This window comes from Notothenia rossii (genome assembly GCF_949606895.1).
Source record: "Notothenia rossii genome assembly, chromosome: 2".
NCBI classification, from domain to species: Eukaryota; Metazoa; Chordata; class Actinopteri; order Perciformes; family Nototheniidae; genus Notothenia; species Notothenia rossii.
The window spans coordinates 635,562-657,797 of record NC_136904.1 but is presented as its reverse complement, the minus strand read 5'-3'; the positions used below and the strand labels follow the sequence as shown (position 1 = coordinate 657,797).

Below are 22,236 nucleotides of genomic sequence, written 5' to 3'. Positions count from 1 at the left end.
GATGATCCTGCGGTCCTGTGTCATGGATCACGAGTCCTGGATCTTGAGTCATGGCTGTGGTCCTGGATCATAAGTCCTGGATGGATATCCTTGTGGATTCATCTTCCTATTATACACACATGCATTTCCAAACATTTGGACTACCTATGTTGCAAATGTATTATCTTTTCAATTTACACACGGCATCTATTGCACGTCTGTCCGTCCTGGGAGAGGGATCCCTCCTCTGTTGCTCTCCCTGAGGTTTCTCCCATTTTTGAGGTGTGAATGGGTGAATGACGCGTAGTTTGTTGGATGGAAAAAACACTACTTGGATTCATGAGATCATTAACACAAGTTTTGTCTTCAAACCTTTATTGAACTTAATTACAATGAATACATCGATCATTAGCAGCTATTAGATGCTGCTCCAAACAAAGCGTTATTAAGGTGAATATAAGTCACGTTGGTTTGAACACAACTAGCTCAACGCCAAAGAGATAATTTCACAATTTTTAGGAAGAGATCCAACATTTCTGCCAGCAAAGGAAAGGCAAGTTTAACTTTACATCACATTTCAACAACAAAGCAATTCATAGTACTTTATACACATATTCAAATATGAAATTACTGGGAGATTGTTTCAGACGGTTAGGTCGACCTATGAGCGGTCAACCAACAGTAAGGAGGCAGAGGCAGAACATCCAGCCAATCGTCAGCGTGGGCATTTATTTATACAATTCACTATATTTACAACTATTTACAAGGGAATGGCAAACAGCCAGGCCTGCTGAACTCTGCAATTCTTGACAATTCATCTCTGCAACACCACCGACTGTAACCAACCTGCACCAACACAACAATGGCACTAAGAGCTTTTATAGCCCCACTATTTAGGAGGTACCATTGATAGGGTTCTACAGTCAGACGTGTGCTTACAGTTAAGATGAAGACAAGTTAAACAATAACAAACATTATTGCAAAATAACAAACACACATTAAATAATTTATATAATTCATGTATGAAAGAAAAACTAGCATCTCCCATCAAACATAAATGTAACAGATATCCACCACCCAATTTTATAACGTTAACAAACAGCATTTTTTTACGAGAAACCTATTTTTATAATCCTACTTTGAGTTATGAAAGATTCCTCTGATCGGTAACTATACGATTATTTATTCACAGGCGGCGGGACCAATCCAGCATCAAATGTTAATGCAGGTTTACCAGCTGTCATACCATTCAATAAAGGTTTTTAAACATAACACTGACCAATGTCCTTATTGTATAACTGCCTATATTTTCCTGAGACCCAGGAATGCTCATCCAATGTTCAGATGTGGTGCAAATAATGTGCTTAATGTGAGGAAGCCATTTGAAGCGTAACAGAGTCTGAGATCTTTGTCACCTGAGATCCTCTCCGTTACAGAGACATATGGAGCAGAATAACTAAATGCTTCTTCTCAATTACGCTCCATCATTGAGCCACGTGTTAACCAAGGTGAAGCCTTCTGTATCTACAACATTCAAACCACTGGACAGGAAGTGGTCTCCTCCTACAGAGAACACAGAGACACTGAGGAGTCATGTGACCAGAACCAATACCCAGCATAGAGAGGTTCAGTGAATGTGGTTCTGAAGGTGTGGAGGTGGATCAGTGTGTAAGAGGAGACTCTGTAGAAGGAGAGAGAGCCAGCAGGACGATCCAGATACACTGCTACTCTACCAGAGGGGGAGGAGGAGGAGGAGGAGGAGGAGGAGGAGGAGGAGGAGGAGGAGGAGGAGGAGGAGAGGAGTGTTACTGTCTTATTGTGCCTCACAGAGTAACCTTCACAGCAGCTCAGACTCCAGGACTGATCATTCCCTCCAAACCAACAGTCCCCCCTGCCTCCTCTCCTCTTGATTCCTCTGGAAGTCACTGATATAGAAACCCTTCCTCTCCACTCAACCTCCCAGTAACAGCGACCAGTCAGAGCTTCTCTACACATCAACTGAGGACAGAAGCTAAACCTCTCTGGATGATCAGGATATGGCTGCCTCTCTCTCACACGTGTCACCTCCCTGTTGTTGTCAGACAGGTTGAGGTTTCTGTGTGCTGTGTTTGGGTCCAGTGTGAGTTCACAGGAATCTGATGAGAGACACACAGCAGCAGTTTATCATCAGACAATATGAAAGCTTTATTCTGTGTTTGTGTACTGATGTTGTTTACTTCTTTGTCATCATAAGTCAACATGAATCCACACTTACACTTCCTCAGACCTGGTTTTAACCACCTCTCTCCACCATGGTCCACTCTGGAGAAAGAAACACAGTCAGGATGAGTTTCTAATGCATTATAAATCTTATAGGTGTGAAAACAGGTGTTCTCGTGTGTTGCACTAAAGTTCAGATATTTCCCTAAACATCAGAGGTTTGATCCTGCTGGTGGTTCTAGAATAAAAATCAAATGATCACTATTAATGTCCGAAACAGAAGGACCGAAGTGGAGAACCAACACATCCCTTATAAATAATGAGAATGATTTTACTTCCTCGATGTTAATGTTACTTATAAATGTTTCCATTCAATAAGATTTGAAGGGATCCGTGTGTTTCCTTTCTCAGGCTTTAAAAACTTCTCTCAACAGAATTAAGAGAAACAAGAAGTGCTTCATGCTGACGGTCTGTCCGTACCTGAGAGTCTCCAGTCTCCAGTCTGGATCCTCCTGTAGAACAGACAGCAGCTTCTCTCCTGAGTCTCCTGGATGATTGTAGCTCAGGTCCAGCTCTCTCAGATGGGAGGGGTTGGAGCTCAGAGCTGAAGCCAGAGAAACAAACCCTTTCTTTGTGACCAGACAGCCTGAGAGACTGAACACACACACACACACACACACACACACACACACACACACACACACACACACACACACACACACACACACACACACACACACACACACACACACACACACACACACACACACACACACACACACACACACACACACACACACACACACACACACACACACACACACAGTGTTACCAATCCAGTCCAACACACACTAATTCAATAAGCTTTTCAGAGTGATATGGGATACATCGTGTGAAATAAAAAACAAAAATATATAGTCCCATGGGGGCTGCATCATTTAAACAAATAAGAACAGCATTAATAATTACTGTGTAAAAAATGAATCTAACCTGGAAGTCTCGATTAGTGAAAACACCAGAACCCTTGAATATTGGTACCCTTAATAATAATAATAATGCATTTTATTTATATAGCGCTTTTCACAACTCAAAGACGCTTTACAATATGAGGGAGGGTAGACAAACAAGGACAGGCAAACAAGTAAGTATAGTAAAATAAATAAAAAGGCAGTCAAGAGGAAATTGATTGAAAGGAGGGGGGCTTATGGGTAGGCAGAGTTGAAAAGATGTGTTTTGAGGCGGGACTGAAAGACTGTGAGGGACTCAGAGTCACGGAGATCTTGGGGGAGGGAATTCCAGAGCCTAGGAGCTGCCACTGAGAAGGCTCTGTCCCCAAAGCTGCAGAGTGTGGATGTGGGAATGGATAGGAGTCCGGCTGCGGTGGATCTGAGGGACCGTGGGGGTTGATAAGGAGTGAGAAGGTTTGTGAGATAAGGGGGGGCCAGATGGTGGAGTGCTTTGTAGGTGAGGACCATCATTTTGTAGTTGATGCGATGGGAGACAGGACGCCAGTGGAGCTCTTTGAGGACTGGGCTGATGTGATGCCATGATTTGGTATGTGTGAGGAGACGTGCAGCTGCATTTTGAACCTGTTGGAGTCTGTTGAGGGATGTAGTGCTGATGCCGTAAAGAAGTGAGTTGCAGTAGTCAAGGCGGGAGTAAATGAAGGCATGGATTAGTCGTTCGGCTGCGGGGCGGGTGAGAGAGGGTAGGATTTTTGCAATATTGCGGAGGTGGAAAAATGAGGTTTTGACTGTTTGGACGTGTGAGGTTCGAGGGAGAGGGTGGGGTCAAAGATTACGTCAAGGTTGCGTGCCTGATTGGAGGGGGAAACAATGGTGCCATCGATGGTGAGTGTTATGTTAGTGACCTTGCTGAGGGTGGATTTGGAGCCAATTAGGAGGAGTTCTGTTTTGTTGCTGTTCAGTTTGAGGAGGTTATGTTGCATCCAAGTTTTAATAGCTGTCAGACAGGAATCGATGTGGGTAAGGGGTGGGTTATGGAGGGATTTGGTGCTGAGGTAGATCTGAGTGTCATCAGCATAGCAGTGGAAGTCCAGGTTGAGGTGGCGGAGTATCTGACCGAGGGGCAGGATGTAAATGATGAAGAGGAGGGGTCCAAGTACTGATCCTTGAGGAACGCCTTGGGTGACTGAAGCTGTGGCAGAGGAGTGGTTGAGGAGGGAGATGAAGTGGGATCGTTCAATGAGGTAGGACTGGAGCCATCTGAGTGCAATACCTTCAATACCAATGTCCCTGAGTCGGGTGAGCAGGATGTTGTGGCTCACGGTATCGAAGGCTGCACTCAGGTCGAGGAGGATGAGAATATTGAGGGAACCAGTGTCAGCAGAGATGAGGAGGTCATTGAGGACTTTGACGAGTGCAGTTTCTGTACTGTGGTGAGGACGAAATCCAGACTGAAGGGGTTCATAAAGCTGGTTGGTTTGGAGATGGCAGTGAATTTGATTGGCTACAATGCGTTCAAGAGTTTTTGAGAGGAATGGTAGGTTGGAGATGGGGCGGTAATTAGTGAGGGAGGAGGGATCAAGACCAGGTTTTTTGAGGATTGGAGTAACGGCAGCAGTTCGGTTCCATGGGACAGCGAGGAGTTGAAAAGGTTAGCAAGATAGGGGCAGAGGACGGGGAGGCAGGACTTCAGGAGAGCAGTGGGTAGAGGGTCAAGGGAGCAGGTTGTGGGATTTGAGGAACCGATCAGATGGAGTATTTCAAGTGGGGTAACGAGGTTGAACTGGGAAAGGCGGCGATGGGGAGGAGGGGTCAGGAGGTCAAGGGAGATGGGGGGAGAAATGGTGGAGGTTGGGGGAGATTCTTGTATATCAGATGGAGCTGAGAAGGAGTGGTTAATGGCGTTAATTTTGTCTGCGAAAAACTGGAGGAATGAGCTGCAAGTAGCGGAAGTAGAAGTAGGGAGGTTATCAGCACAAGGTTTGAAGAGCTTGTTAACTGTGGAGAAGAGGGTCCTGGGGTTACGGGGGGGGGTCAGTGAAGATGTTGGAGAGGTAGGCAGATTTAGCGGCAATAAGAGCATCTCTGTATGCATTGAGATGGAGTTTGTAGCTTATGTAATGGACTGTGAGGGATGATTTCTTTGAAAGACGTTCAAGTTGGCGGCCTCGCTGCTTCATTTTACGCAGTGCGGGTGTGAACCAGGGTGAGGAGGTCTTGAAAGTAACAGTTTTATTTTTGAGGGGGGCTAAAGTGTTGAGGGAGGTGAGTAGGGTGGAGTTGAGGTGGTTGAGCAGATCGTCAGTTGAGCTGAGGGTTGCGTCCAGGGGGAGATTAGACGATAGCAGTTCAGAGAGATGGTTATGGTCAATTGAGTGTAGATTACGGAAGGTGATGTTTCTGGGTGGGCAGGGGTTTCGGGTGGGGGAGGCAATGGTGAATTGTATGAGTTTGTGGTCGGAGAGGGGAAATGGGCAAGGGTGGAGGTCAATCACTGGGAGGTTGGTAGAGCAGACGAGATCAAGAATGTGTCCTTTGTCATGGGTGGGGAAGGTGACATGTTGGGTGATAGAGAAATTGTCCAGTAGGGTTGTGAATTCGGATGCCAGCTTGCAGGTGGATGAGTCAATGTGAATGTTGAGGTCACCAAGTAGTAACAGACGTCGAGACAGGGATGAGGCAAGTGTGAGGAACTCAGTGAAATCGGAGAGGAAGGAGGGATGAGGTTTAGGAGGCCGGTAGATGAGGATGACTGTCAGTGAGGGAGGGGCTTTGAAGGCAATGAATTCAAAGGATGATACTGAGGGGAGGGTTAGTTCTGTGATCTGGATGTTCTGATTGTGGATTACAGCAAGGCTGCCACCACGGCGGGAGGGGCGGGGTTTAGTGATGTATTTAAAGCCAGGGGGGGATGTTTGGTTGAGGGAGAAGAAGTCATCGGGCTGTTGCCAGGTTTCGGTGAGAAGAAGGAAATCAAGGGATTTTTCCAAGATTAGTTCATGGAGGATGAGGGCTTTCTCGTTGAGTGATCGGATGTTAAGGAGGGCAATATTAGTTGAGTGGGAGGGGCGTGGTATGGTCACAGGCTGAAGAGGTGAGAGGTTGACCAGGTTGACAGTGCGGGGAGGAATGTGAGATGGGGGGGAGGAGCGGAGAGGAGGTGGAAGGAAGTGTGTTATTATCAGTTTTTGGTGGTTGAGGGCGGTGGAATCCACTCCAGGTATTTGGGCCAGCTCTGAGCAAAGGGCAGTGGAATCCACTCCAGGTATTTGGGCCAGCTCTGAGCAGAGGGCAGTGGGATCCACTCCAGGTATTTGGGCCAGCTCTGAGCAGAGGGCGGTGGAATCCACTCCAGGTATTTGGGCCAGCTCTGAGCAGAGGGCAGTGGAATCCACTCCAGGTATTTGGGCCAGCTCTGAGCAGAGGGCAGTGGAATCCACTCCAGGTATTTGGGCCAGCTCTGAGCAGAGGGCGGTGGAATCCACTCCAGGAATTTGGACCAGCTCTGAGAAGAGGGCAGTGGAATCCACTCCAGGTTTTCGGTACAGCTGGGATTGTAACGGACCAGTGGTGGGTGTATAATATGGAGTAATCCGTGCACTCAGATGACATGACAGGTGTGGGACATGGCGGTTAGTCGACCAGATAGATGTTATGGATGATTTTCCGGACTGGGAGTAAACAAATCTGCGTTTGGAACCTCTATGGACATACCTCGGTCTGCTTAGAAGCCCCAGGCAATTTATGACAGACAAGCTTAGAGGAAGCGCAGTAAAGTTATTGAGATTAAAAAGTTGGGAGACAGAGTATCGTAACATCGTAGTGCCGCGGTAGGATGCTAGCGTTAGCACAGCGCTGGCTATGGTTGTAGACCAGCGGCGCTGAAAGTGGAGCTGTTGGCAGCCGTCAGACAGGATGAGAGGTCAGTTGCAGGCTGTCCTTTACAGCAGATGGGGGGACCGGCAGGAGCGGGAGGTTTAAAGAACCAGAGTCAGGGCCCACGGGGAGGGGCAGGACGAAGAATGGGGCTGGTTATTTGATGGATGGAGCAGCGTTAGCAGGTAGGTGTAGCAGGGTAGAAAACCAAAGCGTCCGTCAAAAATGGCAATCGGGTGTAACAAATATGTCCAGATCAGAACACAAAAGCCACAGAATAGTTAGCAATCTATAGCAGTAGAAAGTGGTCAGAAACTCTTAGATTAACACAAAGAAAGACGAGATTTTCGGACAGAGAAGCAGCGAACAGTCAGCACCAGCGTCCTCTCACGCCGAAGAAAAAAGATGTAAGTCCAAAGAGTCTCTTTAATAAGTCATTTGAATAATTAAATATATGAAGCCAATCAAATCTTACGGGGTAAACTTAAAATAAACTGCAGAATCCTGACCTGAGAGTCTCCAGTTCACAGTGTGGACTCTCCAGTCCAGCACACAGGTTCTTCACTCCTGAATCCTGCAGGTCGTTGTTACTCAGGTCCAGATCTCTCAGACTAGAGGACTGGGAGCTGAGGACTGAGGACAGAGCTTCACAGCTTCTCTCTGACAGGTTACAGCCACTCAGCCTGAAAGAGGATTTTCATCAGACCAAAAAACAAGTAATACATGAAAGAGAGAGCTCAGAGGACCCTGACTTTAAACCATGTTACACCTACCTAATAGTTTCCAGTTCACAGTGTGGACTCTCTAGTCCAGCACACAGGTTCTTCACTCCTGAATCCTGGAGGTCGTTGTTACTCAGGTCCAGATCTCTCAGTCTAGAGGACTGGGAGCTGAGGACTGAGGACAGAGCTGCACAGCTTCTCTCTGACAGCTTACATCCACTCAGTCTGAAGATTTTAAATAAATAAAATAAATAAAGTATTATTTCTCCTCCATGACACATAAACACATTTGATGATGTTTGTATTCCATTCATCCTTCCACCTACTTGGCTTTCCTGGAGGCTTTGACCACTGGCAGCAGCCTCAGAAGAGCCTCCTCTGAAGCACAGTATTTCTTCAGGTCAAACATGTCCAGATCTTCTCCTGATGACAGTAAGATGAAGACCAGAGCTGACCACTGAGCAGGAGACAGTTTATCTGTGGAGAGACTTCCTGATCTCAGGGACTGTTGGATCTGCTCCACTAGAGAACCATCATTCAGTTCATTCAGACAGTGGAACAGGTTGATGCTTCTCTCTGGAGACAGATCCTCATCCATCTTCTTCTTGATGTACTGGACTGTTTCCTGATTGGTCTCTGAGCCACTTCCTGTTTCTGTCAGCAGGCCACGTAGGAGTTTCTGGTTGGTCTGCAGTGAAAGACCCAGGAGGAACCGGAGGAACAAGTCCAGGTGTCCGTTTGGACTCTGTAAGGCCTTGTCCACAGCACTCTGGTAGAAACGTCTTAATTTGGCCTTGTAATCTTTACGCCGTTGAGAGGTGGGTTGTTTCTCTGCCAGGAGGTTGACTCCAGAGGTGATGAAGGTCAGATGGACATGAAGAGCAGCCAGAAACTCCTGAACGCTCAGATGGACGAAGCAGAACACCTGGTCCTGGTACAGTCCTCTCTCCTCTCTAAAGACCTGTGTGAACACTCCTGAGTACACTGAGGCTGCTCTGATATCGATGCCACACTCTGTCAGGTCGGACTCATAGAAGATCAGGTTGCCTTTCTGCAGCTGCTCAAAAGCCAGTTTCCCCAGAGCCTTCATCATCTTCTTGCTCTTTGGACTCCAGTGTGGATCTGTCTCAGCTCCTCCATCATACTTGATGTTCTTCACTTTGGACTGAACCACCAGGAAGTGGATGTACATCTCAGTCAGGGTCTTGGGCAGCTCTCCCCCCTCTCTGGTTTTCAACACCTCCTCCAGAACTGAAGCAGAGATCCAGCAGAAGACTGGGATGTGGCACATGATGTGGAGGCTTCGTGAGGTCTTGATGTGGGAGATGATGGTGCCGGCCTGCTCCTGATCTCTGAGTCTCTTCCTGAAGTACTCCTCCTTCTGTGGGTCAGTGAACCCTCGGACCTCTGTCACCATGTCCACACAATCAGGAGGGATCTGATTGGCTGCTGCAGGTCGTGTGGTTATCCAGAGGCGAGCAGAGGGAAGCAGCTTCCCCCTGATGAGGTTTGTCAGCAGCACATCCACTGAAGTGGACTCTGTGACATCAGTCAGGATCTCAGTGTTGAGGAAGTCCAGAGGAAGTCGACTCTCATCCAGACCGTCAAAGATGAACAAAACCGGGAACTGATCAAACCTGCAGATTCCTGCGTCTCTGGTTTCAGAGAAGAAGTGATGAACAAGTTCCACCAAGCTGTACTTGTTCTCTCTCACCACATTCAGCTCTCTGAAGGTGAATGGAAATATGAACTGGATGTCCTGGTTGGCTTTGCCTTCAGCCCAGTCCAGAGTGAACTTCTGTGTTAAGACTGTTTTCCCAATGCCAGCCACGCCCTTTGTCAGCACTGCTCTGATTGGTGCATCTGTTCCAGGTGAGGCTTTAAAGAGGTCTTCTTGTCTGATGGTTGTTTCTGGTCTGTCTGGTTTCCTGGATGCTAATTCAATTTGTCTGATCTCATGTTCATCATTGACCTCTGCAGACCCCCCCTCTGTGATGTAGAGCTCTGTGTAGATCTGGTTCAGAAGGGTTGGGTTTCCTGCTTTAGCAATGCCCTCAAACACACACTGGAACCTCTCCTTCAGGGTGGATTTGAGTTTATGTCTGCAGACTGCAGCAGCAGTTCCTGAGTGGACAAACAAGAAATGTAATTAAAAAGTAAGTAAGACGGTACAGTAAATAACTTTCTTCAGCACATAAAGTGACTACCGACTGAGTATCTTAAAGATCTCGTATCATGCTATTTTAGGCATATATTATGGGTCTCAGATGTATACACATATACAAAAAAACATTTCTATAAAGTATTTTGCTTAAAATACCTAACAGATCATGCATTTTAGACATCCCTCACGTCCCTCTATTTAAGCCCTGTAAAGGCCCGGACACACCAGACCGGCCGTTTTCGTTAGACGGACGACGAAGCGTGGCCTGTCGCCCAAACTCAATTTGGAGTGTCCCGCACCATCGGCCGTGACACGCCTTATTTGGCCTTTCATGGCTGACGTCGGCCACAGGCAGTCGGACAAAGAACTCACTCTGATTGGCTGTTCAGCTAGCGAATCAGTGCATGAGAAGTGAAACGGTTGCTTGAGAATGTCTTCCACAAACAACACTCCAATGGCTGATAGCTCCAGTACCGCACGAAACATGTTTTCGATGGACGAGAGTGGAAACGGAACGCACACGCTATTTGTTGTTTGTTTAGATCACTCAGTCTGTTCTTCTTCTCTGTCTTCCGGTTGTTGCCTCTTTTGAATGACGAATACACACTACCGCCGCCTGCTGGTAAGGAGAGTTATTGCCACTCACGCATGCGCATTTCGTACGTGCTCGGCTGAAGTCTTTGCGGTGTGTTCCAGTGCGAGACATGGCCAAGACGCAGGAGAACACGCCGACGCAACAGTCGGCGTCGGCGAGTTCTCTGGCGACTGCTTGGTGTGTCAGGGCCTTTAGACAATGGCTGATTATCTGATGTAGCTGCTGGCCCCGCCCCTTTGGAGCAGAGCTGCAGAGATAAAGGCTGATAACTCAGCAGATTCTCAGCTAAATGCTGCCGTGAAGAAATGCCATATCATATTCCAAACCACATCAAGGATCATCTCTGAAACAGTATGGAGCTCAAACTCCTTTTCTCTCTCAGGTTTACCACAAGGTGTGTTCCTTTTTTTATTTCCTGCTTTTTTACACATACTCTCTCCAGTACTGTGTTAGCTCTGAGTGTTAGCGATGCTAATGTAAACAAAGACCTAGGTCCTTGTAATAGAGTGTTGCAGTGATGACGTATTTTTGTAACCTGACCCTGAATAAGCTGCTGGTTCCCTTGACAAAAAGCAATGGGATTTCTCCACCGGATTTTGGAATATTGTAAACAATAAACTGTTTGATAAACGTTTTGTCCAGCCGGATAATCTCCACATGTCTACCCTACTTTTATAATGTTCTAATCATAAATCTAATGTCCAGAAGCAAAATGCTAACGTTATGCTATAAAGGAACTACAGTTTGAAGTGCTGCTTGACCTCCGATGGTTTAGAAGATGTTGCGATGTGTTTGCTCAAAATAAAATAGCAAACTTTTGCACATGCAACAAAGAAAAATAGGCCTTTACAATATTCAAAAGGAATAGGCAAAACTCAAATAAAACAAACAACTTAGGTATTCTTTCTTTCGTGATAATGCTTATAACTTCACAACTTAAATGCTACTTGTACGGTTTGTATGTACGGTACGAGTACGAGTGTTACGGTTAAAAACTGTTCCTCGACGGCGTCTCTCAACAGGTTGCCCATCACTGTGGCATTAGCACAGGCACCGTGGGAATTGTAGTCCTTTATAGTGTGTTGACTACAGACGTCACAATTAGGTGGCCTTTCTTATCAAATCAAAATACTGGCTCTAACAATTTGCTTTCTCAACATACATATACAGCTCTGTCCGCTATCTCAAACTCCTGCCTAACTTCAGGAAACCGGCGCAGGACTTGGCAAAATGCCTTTCCTCTGTTTACACCACACTGAAAGATTGGGTGCAGAATGTACTCATGGATTAGCTGTGCAGCTGTAGCGAGGTACTGATGGTTCTTACTGATGTCCAGTGCTCTCCAGTCTAGCTTGTGCAGATTTCTGTTTTTCCTGTGCCTTTTAACTACCATGCAAATTGCAGGGCAGTTAAAAGTTAAGAATGGAAAATTACCAATCTGGTTCCACTACATGTTTGTAAAGCTTGGTTGGATGCTACACAATCAGATGCTGTTGGTACCTGTACATGTGGATAGATATGTAAATTGTAATCCCTGTAAATGTTGCTGTATGATGTCCTTTTGTTTTTCTGTTGTTTATGTTTTTATGTCTTCATGTGGAACCTACTGCTGCAGGTCTCCCTTGAAAAAGAGATCATTGATCTCAATGGGATTTCACCTGGATGAATAAAGGTTTTGAAATGAATTGAATTGAATGGTACAATCAGTGTCAACAAAATACATAAAGTTTGGTGAAGTGACTAATTTGCGCTACTTTTTTAGCCTGTTAAGGTTTCCAGATTAATCGGGAACATTAACGTTCATAAGTTTCATATCATCATAGCTAACTGTTCAGCTCCGTTTATTAGTAATGTACCCAGAGCAATAATATTAACAGCGCAAAGTTTTGTTGCTTCCTTATTTAATGTTTTAGTACCAGTAGTAACCAGTAAGCGTATGCACTGATTAACAAGACTATGCATTTTAAAGTGAAACTGGAAAGTGAATTATTTTAAATGTGTTAAACCCTCTTACTGCTCTGCAGACGGTCAGCCAGCTCCTCCTGCTTCATGCTCCTCAGGAAGTGCAGTGAGATGTTCAGAAATGCCTCTCTGTTGCTCCTCCTCTGCTCTTCATCCTCACCGTCCAGCACCTCCTCATCCTCCCTCTGACTCTCTAAGTATTCTGGGTAATCTGAAGTCAGGACTGTCTGGATCTTCTTCAGCTCGCTCTTCACAAAAGTAACGATGTGGTCTTCCAGCAGCTGGAACAGAATGAAATGTAAACTTTAACTGGAAGTCATCAGATCGAGAACCTGCCTTACATTTATACGTTTACAGCTACACTGACGTTTGTTCCTACCCGTAGAAAATATCTTCTCTCGAGTGTTCAGCAATTGAATGTTTGCATTGTCTTCACAGGAACTAAAAATACAATGCCTGGTAATGTAATCATATAATCCAGCATGAACACACACATACTCAGATGCTGATGTGTGTGGCTCATTCTCACGAAGAAATCAAGTGTGGTGACACAAATCATAATAAAGACGTGATCTTTAATGATTGTTGAATGAACTGTTATTTTTCAACACGGCACGACTGTATTTGCACCATTTTCGTAAAATTAAAGTGTGTGTGTGTGCGTAATAATGTTATAAATGGAAGGGAGCTACCTGCTCCCTCCTCCTGCTAATCTATAACGGCAGCCAGCTCACCTGTGGCAAACCCTCTCCCCCGTGAACAAAGAAGCTGAACTCATGTAACTCTTGAGAACCAATTGTTTGTCTGAGTAAATAATCAGTACGTTTTCCTTTGTATTGTATTTTCATAGCAGTTTGAGTAGTTTATCTCCCTATTTTCTGTACCGTTGTTACGTGCTCCCCTCCTTGTCGTCTTTCTGTCTCCCTGGCTCAGCCTCTGCAGGCGTTCCAAATTCCACTCAGCCGTGTCGGAGAAGCTGGAGGAGAAGGATGTCTCGCCTATCCTAACGCCGGGAGACACTCTCCTTAGAATACCCCTTTGCCCTTTTGAGCTGTAGACCATATCTTTGCTGATGTGTTTATGTTTAGCCTGGAGGACCTGGTAGTCCAGTTATTGCAGCTTCATTTTGTTTCCCATAGGGTTTATAATTGATTTCTGGTTAGGGGGGGGGAGCTCTGGGTCCTACGGCCCGTGCTGTGGCTGGCTCGGGTTCCCTCCTTCTGTTTGTTCCTTTTGGCCGTCCTCCAGACTTCTTTTTGTTTCCCGTTTCGCTTGTGTGAGCAAACGGCTGATGATCAATAAATGCTCGTTACCAAGTACCGGTTATTGCGTGTATTCTTTCATGTTGCGGGTCTCAGCACGAGCCACTACCGCGGAGTAGGGGTTGGGGCCGTAACAACCGTTTTAACTGCATTTGGTTACTTTATTTCTACATTACATATTATTATGTAAAAAGATAACTGCTTTGCTGGAATATAATTTGAAGTATGAATATTATGTTTCAACTAACTAAGATGTGTTTTACTTTCCTACCAGATCCACCAGACAACAAAGAAGACAAGAATCAACAAATCAAAATCAAAAGAATGATCTGGAACTCCTGCCTGCATGTGCTCATCTTTAAATCCACTGCGTTGACTGTTTAATCCTTGAACCAACCACCCTCACCCCCCTCCATATTCTTCACACATCGCACATGGCTGCTGTGCCCTCACAGGACTGCAAGGACTGGCATTGAGAGGTACTTATACATATCAATTAAAATGTCAATTATAAATACAAAAAAAGTATATTAAGACCGTATTGATGACAATTCAGAAGTGAGTTTGTGGCTGTTGTCGTCAGCAGGAGTAGCTGTGTATCTACTCACCATAAATATGGAGTCCAGGTCAGTTTGATGCTGCTGGGCAGACTGACCACCAGGACCCTCTGATCTCTGCTGATGAGCTCTGTGGAGCGAAGAGGAGGATTTTAAACAAATACAGAAACTAAGAGTTACATGTGCTGTGTTTGAAGATCCTCATTCAAACTGGACATACAGAGAGACATCAATGAAAAGCAGACGGGGGACAGGAAGTAGCTTTGATAAACAAACCGGAGGACTAAAGTCAGTAGGCTGATCCGAACAGGACAGTTTTGAATGTGGTGATTGTGTCAGACTGTCAGAAGTGTAATACATCTTCAGTGACTGACATCAGTTTGAAGCTCTGCTGTGTTCTCCTGATGGTTCAGTTCTTTGCTTCAAGAACTCCTTTACAATGTGCAGCAAATAAAATCCAGCTGAGAATGATGGAGAAATAATAAAGTTTTAAAAGCGACCAACAAAAAAAACTTGAATTCATACCTTGGTCCATCGCTATGCTCTCCATCTCCAAACGTAACAGGGTCAGACACAGACCGGGCACTCTTCATGGACACACAGCTGGGTCCAGGAGAGTCTGGTCTCTCATGGGGGATCCTGATAGAAACACAATCACTGATGAATGTTCAGAAGATAAAACGTTGTTGATAATTATGTTGAATTTCAAGCATTTTAATCGAGAAAAAGAAAAATGACTTTTGCTTTAATTCTTACTCTGGACTATCATCATGCTCTCCATCTTTAAACCCAATAGGTCGAGGCATAGACCGGTCACTCTTCATGGACACACCACTGGGTTCAGGAGAGTCTGGTCTCTCATGGTGGATCCTGATAGAAACACAATCACTGATGAATGGTACAGTGAAAGGCTGTTTTAAAGGTTGCTCACTTTGAAAACAATAAGTGATAAATGTGCAAGAGATAAAACATTGCTGATTATCATCATGTCAATACTGATAAGATAAATAGTAACTTTGGATCAGTGGTTTCCATCTCGCAGGTTGGCAGGCTCAAACGTCCTCTGTAGATTCCTGGAGGATCTGTTGTGGTGTCGTTCCTAAACACAAACACAACAACATGCTCATTACTGCTCCTTCCTCTCTGTCACACACTGGATCTGGGAATGAACAAGAAGGGAGTCTGTGTGAGCTGATACTAAATCAAACACAATGTATTTATCTCTGGAGATTTACAATGAAGTGTGTTTATCAGCAATATCAAGAATGAGAGAAGTCAAAGGACGAGTGGGATATCTGCTGTGGAGGTTAGGGTTAGGGTTAGGAAATGACATACTTTTTATTTTTCCTCTTCATAAGTTCTGCCACTGCAGTTACAAAGTGTGTTCTCTTGCATTCAATAGGCATTACATTAGGATATACAACTTCTTCAAAACATTGCACCTTTACCCACTTTTATATCCACTGCAAAGGATTGTGGGTCAGAATAGCCAGAAAAAGCATGCTGGTTTACAAACTACAAAATGCAACCAGCTACAGTTGAACATCCTGGCATTCTGGAGTCCTAGACAGGATGCAGGGACCCCAACACGTGCTGCACAGCCCCCGTACTCACCCAGAAAACAGTATGTTGAACATATAGGTGTTAGGTTGTCACAACGTGTTGAAGATCACCCACAATGAACTGACTTGGATAGGAGAGGATTTCAGATCCAAAGTCCAGCTGACATGAGACTCCACTGGAGCGTCTCTGACTGCAGTATCATTGAAGACATAAAGACCCTCTACACACAGTGACTGTGGAGAGACCTCAAAGGATGTTTTATAACCTGCCTGGTGTGTGTACACTTCAAAGATAAAGAAATAAAAACACCTCAGTCCCGTTGATCCGAGCCGTCAGTCCGGTTCTTACATTTCCTCCCAGCACTAAGGGTGCTTACTCAGATTACAATCTGTCACCTTTACAAGGAAGTCTTTCTTGAAAAACATTCTCCACAATACTTTAGAAGAGATATTTAGCAGCAAGAAACATTTAAACGGTGATACAGAACAAGTGATCCTGATGATCAAACATTTACAGGTTCCTCTGGAAGGTTTCTCACCTGATGAGTTTTAGGAAACAAACATACTTTGTCTGGTTAGGTTTGCTTTGATGGAATTATCCAATTATTCAATATTCTTACCTTCTGAATTCCCTTCAGGTCAATTGAAACACTGTCATGCTTCATGTATCACTGCTAATCTCATCCTCAGCAATCCTGTATCTGCCTGCACTCCCTCATAACTTCAGAAACACATGAGTCACAAGAAACCAGTCAATTTGAGATATGGTGTAGTTCTACTAGCTGTCCACTAGATGGTGGTAACTGATCTTTTAATTAAATAAAGCTCAGCACTAATTTACAAATGTTCACTCTGACAGTTGATGTGATCTCATTAGCATCCTAGTGTAGCTGTGATGAAGAGTTTTCCACAGACTCACAGTATGGACTGATCTCCGTCCTCTCTGCTGACGCCTGAAGACACAGATCTGTTCTTTTACTGGGATTTCTTCCAGGTTAAAGTCAAGAAAATTGTAACTATGGATCCTACACCAATAACACAATTAATCAATGTTATTTATAATCGCACTTTTCATTTTAATAAACAAAACTCAAAGTGCTACAGAGTAAAAATCTGAATAAAAACATTCAACGTTAAGTAGACAGGGCAACAAGAGGATGGTTAAAGTTCTAGCAAAAGGCTTTGTTACAAACAAAAATGCGTATTTTTGTTGTTATTTTGATTGGCCAAGTTGGACATTGCGAGTTTAAGTATTTATTTTTGGACAAATTATTTTTGGATGAAGTTTGAGTGAACATTTTTGATTACACTCATTGTTCTATAATGATTTGTGATTGACATCTTCTGATATTCACGCTTAAACATTATCAGTCAAACTGTCAAAAACACGAGACATCAAATGATAATAAACAACAGGACTGATCACCGTGGAATTCCCCTGGAAACCAACATCAGAAACAACAACAGAGCCGACTGAGCCGCCTGCAGCGTCTTGGCCTAATAGTTGTGTCTCACACACATTGCAGTGAGAACAGCAAGTTATCTACGTTCTGCTCATACCGTCAGATGATAGAACTGGCCTTTTTGAATGGCCAAGTTAAATACTGGATTCTGATTGGTGGGTCTGTTATCTCTGTTTAGTAGTTAGTTGCTAAAGACGCTCTGATAAAGGGACGCTGTGCTGTCAAATCGATCCGGTCAGTTTAACTTAGTTTAAAGACATTCTAACTGTCAGAAAACACCAGGGAATACTTTGAGAATATTATATATTAAAGTAAATAAACAGAGAAGAAGAACACTAGAGTTTAAAGGGAATGGGCTCTGGCTGTATTTAGAGACTGGTTGATGGGAAATACAATTTAAACAGACCTGGACAGTTACAGAGAACCTGGATCAGTGCTGCCGTCATTTTAAGTTACGATGCTGCAGTTCAGACGCTGAGAACAGAAGACGGAGCCCTCCACTAACGTATCTCACGCTATCACAAACATCCAGTCAGAAAACTCAACGCTCCATCAAACAGTTTCAGATACAAAGTCCAGCTAACATCCACTGGAGCGTCTCTGAGTGCAGTATCAGTAAAGAGACAAAGGCCCTAAACACGCAGTGAATGTGAAGAGACCACAAAGAGGTTGTACATCATTCCTGGTGTGTTTACTCTTCAAAGATGACAAATAACCAAAAGCACCTCAGTCACGTTGATCCGGGTTTGACACTCCCTCACAGCACTGATGATCTCAGGTTACAATCAAACTGCTGTCTAAAGCTGGCACCATTACAAGGAAGTCTTTTTTAAATCATTCTTTTACTCTGAGGGAAATTCTCCACAACACTTTATAGATATTTAGGATCAGCATCAAGAAACGTTAGTCCAGTTAAATAGAGATAGCCTACAGAACCATTTAATCAAAGTGATCCTGGTGATCAAACATTTATGGATTCCTCTGGGTTCTCATCAAAGAACTAAGTTTTAGTCAAAACATCTCTGCGGTTAGCTTAGGTAACTACTTGGTTGTTTTTATCCCCAAATGTATAATCCCACATTTTGAAAATCATATTCTCACCTGTTGAATTTCCTTCAGGTCAATGTAGACGCCTGCGTGTGTGGAAGGAACTCTGCTCATGTCATCTTCATCAGTCCTGTGTCTGCGTGCATCTGATCTGAGGACGCCGTCACTCCCTCATAACTTCAGAGCATCAAAATACATCAGTCACGTGGAAACCTGTCCAACAAGAGCAAGAAACCAGTGAGAGGTGATGTAGCTCTACTAACTGTCCACTAGATGGGGCTAACTGACAATCTAATGAAACACAGTCAGCAGTGACATTGAGATGTGATGAAGCAGCCGTGTTGATCAGGTGTATATCTGTCTGATTAGAACATATAGGATTCTTTTAAACACATCTGCTAGCAAATACATTAGCAACAATAAATAGCTCTAACACCATTTACGACTCATTTAGGACATGTTACTGCCACCTGTTGTGAGAAATAGCTTGTCAAAGAAGAACAGATGGTGAACTTGAAATGCTCACTCAGCAGGATGACATTTCCCATTACACTCCACTCTTCTGTTCGTATTACATATTGATCACACATATAGAAGTATTATACATTTTATAATTGGCATTCAGAATTCACAAGGATTCAATTTAATACATCTCAGTGTCTGATAGAAGGAAAACAACATATGCCATATTGCAGTCACTTGGATGAGCAAGCTAATCAAAAGGAAATAAAACAAAAATAAAATATTTTTACGTTTTTTTTTTCATCATCAGAGTCAGAACTGGAGTATATTGAGTATTGAGTAGGTGTAACTGTATTAAGGGTTAAACTCATAACTTTATAACTTAGGCTTTAATGTAATTATAAAATCATTGTGCAACTGAAAAGACAATAACAACTCAGGAGGGAGGCAGTCTAGATTGAGGCCCATCAGCTCTGATCTGCAGCCACTTCCCCCCATCAACTGTTTTTAAGTCTCATCCTGGCAACTCGATTTTGACAGGATAACAACTGGTGACTTCTAGAACTGGTGAGTAACATTCTGTTTTTAGACTTCTCTGTTTCAGTGTGTGTACTCTGTATAAATGCTCTGTAGTTGATCTGACTGAACCGCTACAGTATCTGTCAGGCAGAAACTTGGGACCAGTAATTTGACTGAAACCTTCAAACTGAACTAACTGACTGCTAGGGTTCAACTTGGATTTAAACAATACTAAGAGCTTTATTGAGTAGGTGTAACTGTATTAAGGGTTAAACTCATAACTTTATAACTTAGGCTTTAATGTAATTGGAAAACCATTGTGACACTGAAAAGACAATAACAACTCAGGAGGGAGCCAGTCTAGATTTCCTTTGAGGGCCACCAGCTGCAGAGAGTTAACTAATTAAAGGGGCCTGGCCCCACAGCTGTGAGAACTCAGCAATCAGGTGTCCATTTTAGGCAGCACTTTCCTGGAGCGTCAGACTGACAAAGACATTAGAGTCCTGTAGGAGTCTCTAAGACTGACAAAGACATTGGAGTCCTGCGGGAGTCACGAGGGAGGCAAAGAGGAGGCAAATCGCTGGTGTTTTATTCAATTCTCTTTGGTTCTCTAGCCCCTCATGCTATACTCATGTGTATTTTTTCCATTCCTGTTCATGTGTCTTCTCGCAACTATCACTGACCTCGTGTATCTCCTAATCGATATAACCGGCCTGCTCTCGTCTATCCCCACATGCTCCACTGAGATCCAACATCTAGTTTCAGGGGGCCTGTGGAACTGCCAGTCAGCTGTTCCTAAGGCTGGCTTCATCTCTGGCTATGCTTCCCTGCAGTCTCTGGATTTCCTTGCTCTCACTGAGACCTGGATCACTCCATCCAACACATCCACCCCAGCAGCTCTCTCCACAGCATATTCCTTCTCCCACACACCCAGACCCTCTGGCAGAGGAGGGGGCTCTGGTCTCCTGCTCTCTCCCAACTGGAGCTTTTCCCTCTTCAAGCTACCTAACTTCACTCCTTCCTCCTTTGAATTCCATGCCGTCACAGTAACCCATCCTATACAATGAACCATTGTTGTTCTCTACCGTCCACCAGGCGCCTTGGGGGACTTCTTGGAGGAGTTATATCATCTCCTCTCACACATCCCTGAAACTGGCCCTCCCGCTGTACTTCTCGGAGACTTCAACCTCCAGACAGGGAAGATAGACGAACTAACATCTCTGTTAACCACCTTTGCTTTCTCACTGTCTCCATCCCCACCAACTCATAACGCTGGCAATGTCCTTGATCTCATATTCTAGAGGAACTGCACTACTTCTAACCTCTCTGTAAACCCGCTCCACACATCCGATCACTTCTTCATTTCATTCTCTATACCCCTTTCCAAACATAACAACCTAATCTCTTCTAACTCTGCACCTGTCCGCCGTAACCTCCGTTCCCTCTCCCCCTCTACCTTTGCCTCATCGGTGCTCTCAGCCCTCCCTTCCTCTGACTCGTTCCAGCTCCCCCCTCCTCCCTTCTGTCAAGCGACTTTGTTAACCACTTTGAAAAAAAGGTTGATGATATTCGCTCTTCTTTTTCTGACTCACCTTTACTCACCGCTGGGTCACCAGACCCTCCCTCCACCCACACACTGACCTCCTTCTCCCCTCTCTCTCCAAGTTAGGTTCTTACCCTCGTTACCTCTGCCCGTCCTACCACCTGTCCTCTGGACCCTATCCCCTCAAACCTCCTTCAGACTATCGCTCCTGATATTCTACCGTTTCTCATTTTATCAACACTTCTCTAACTTCTGGTCACTTTCCAAACAGTCTCAAGGAGGCAAGAGTAAACCCTCTCCTAAAGAAACCCACTCTCAGCCCGTCTGATGTTAGAAACTACAGGCCTGTCTCTCTCCTCCCGTTCCTGTCTAAAACACTTGAACGCGCTGTCTTTAAACAACTCTCCTGTTATCTCCATCCGAACAACCTTCTGGATCCGCACCAGTCTGGTTTCAAGGCAGGTCACTCAACAGAAACTGCTCTCCTTGCTGTCTCTGAGGAACTGCATACTGCTAAAGCAGCCTCCCTCTCCTCTGTCATCATCCTTCTGGACCTGTCTGCTGCATTCGACACGGTGAACCATCAGATCCTCCTTCGCACTCTCCAAGAACTTGGAGTTTCAGGCTCTGCACTTTCCCTCCTCACCTCATACCTCAAAGACCGCGCCTACAGGGTAACTTGGAGAGGGTCCGAGTCCGACCCTTGTCAATTAACTACAGGGGTCCCTCAGGGCTCTGTTCTCGGTCCCCTCCTCTTCTCCTTGTACACAAACTTGCTCGGATCAGTCATTAGCCCGTATGGTTTTTCATACCACTGCTACGCTGAAGACACCCAATTAATTCTGTCCTTTCCCCGCTCAGAGACCCAGGTCGTCGCACGCATCTCTGCTTGTCTAGCTGACATCTCTCAGTGGATGTCTGCTCATCACCTCAAGCTCAACCTTGACAAGACTGAACTGCTTTTCCTTCCGGGAAAAGATTGTCCCACTCTTGACCTAACAATCAACATCGGCACCTCTGTTGTTACCCCGACTCAGACTGCAAGGAATCTGGGTGTGACCCTAGATAACAAACTGTCCTTCACTGCAAACATCTCTGCTACAACCCGCTGCTGCAGATACACTCTTTACAACATCAGGAGGATACGTCCCCAGCTGACCCAGAAAGAGACGCAGGTTCTGGTCCAGGCTCTCTTCATCTCACGCCTAGACTACTGCAACTCCCTCCTGGCTGGTCTACCTGCATGTGCCATCCGACCTCTGCAGCTCATCCAGAATGCAGCGGCTCGTCTGGTCTTCAACCTTCCTAAATGTTCCCACACCACGCCGCTCCTCCGCTCCCTTCACTGGCTTCCAGTAA

The 22,236-nt window shown here is 44.8% G+C and overlaps 1 protein-coding gene across 1 annotated transcript; it reads right to left on the bottom strand.

The window, feature by feature from the left end:
* Positions 1 to 324: 324 nt before the first annotated feature.
* LOC307029859 (protein NLRC3-like) lies at positions 325 to 18,507 on the bottom strand. Its single transcript, XM_079665945.1, has 11 exons — positions 18,408 to 18,507; positions 15,297 to 15,380; positions 14,807 to 14,920; positions 14,333 to 14,411; positions 12,515 to 12,743; positions 8,068 to 9,865; positions 7,793 to 7,966; positions 7,529 to 7,702; positions 2,659 to 2,832; positions 2,234 to 2,280; positions 325 to 2,114 (listed from the first exon to the last, which is right to left on the bottom strand). The coding sequence occupies exons 2-11, from the start codon at positions 15,314 to 15,316 to the stop codon at positions 1,543 to 1,545; spliced, it is 3,381 nt and encodes a 1,126-aa protein (XP_079522071.1). The 5' UTR covers positions 15,317 to 15,380; positions 18,408 to 18,507; the 3' UTR covers positions 325 to 1,542.
* Positions 18,508 to 22,236: the final 3,729 nt, after the last annotated feature.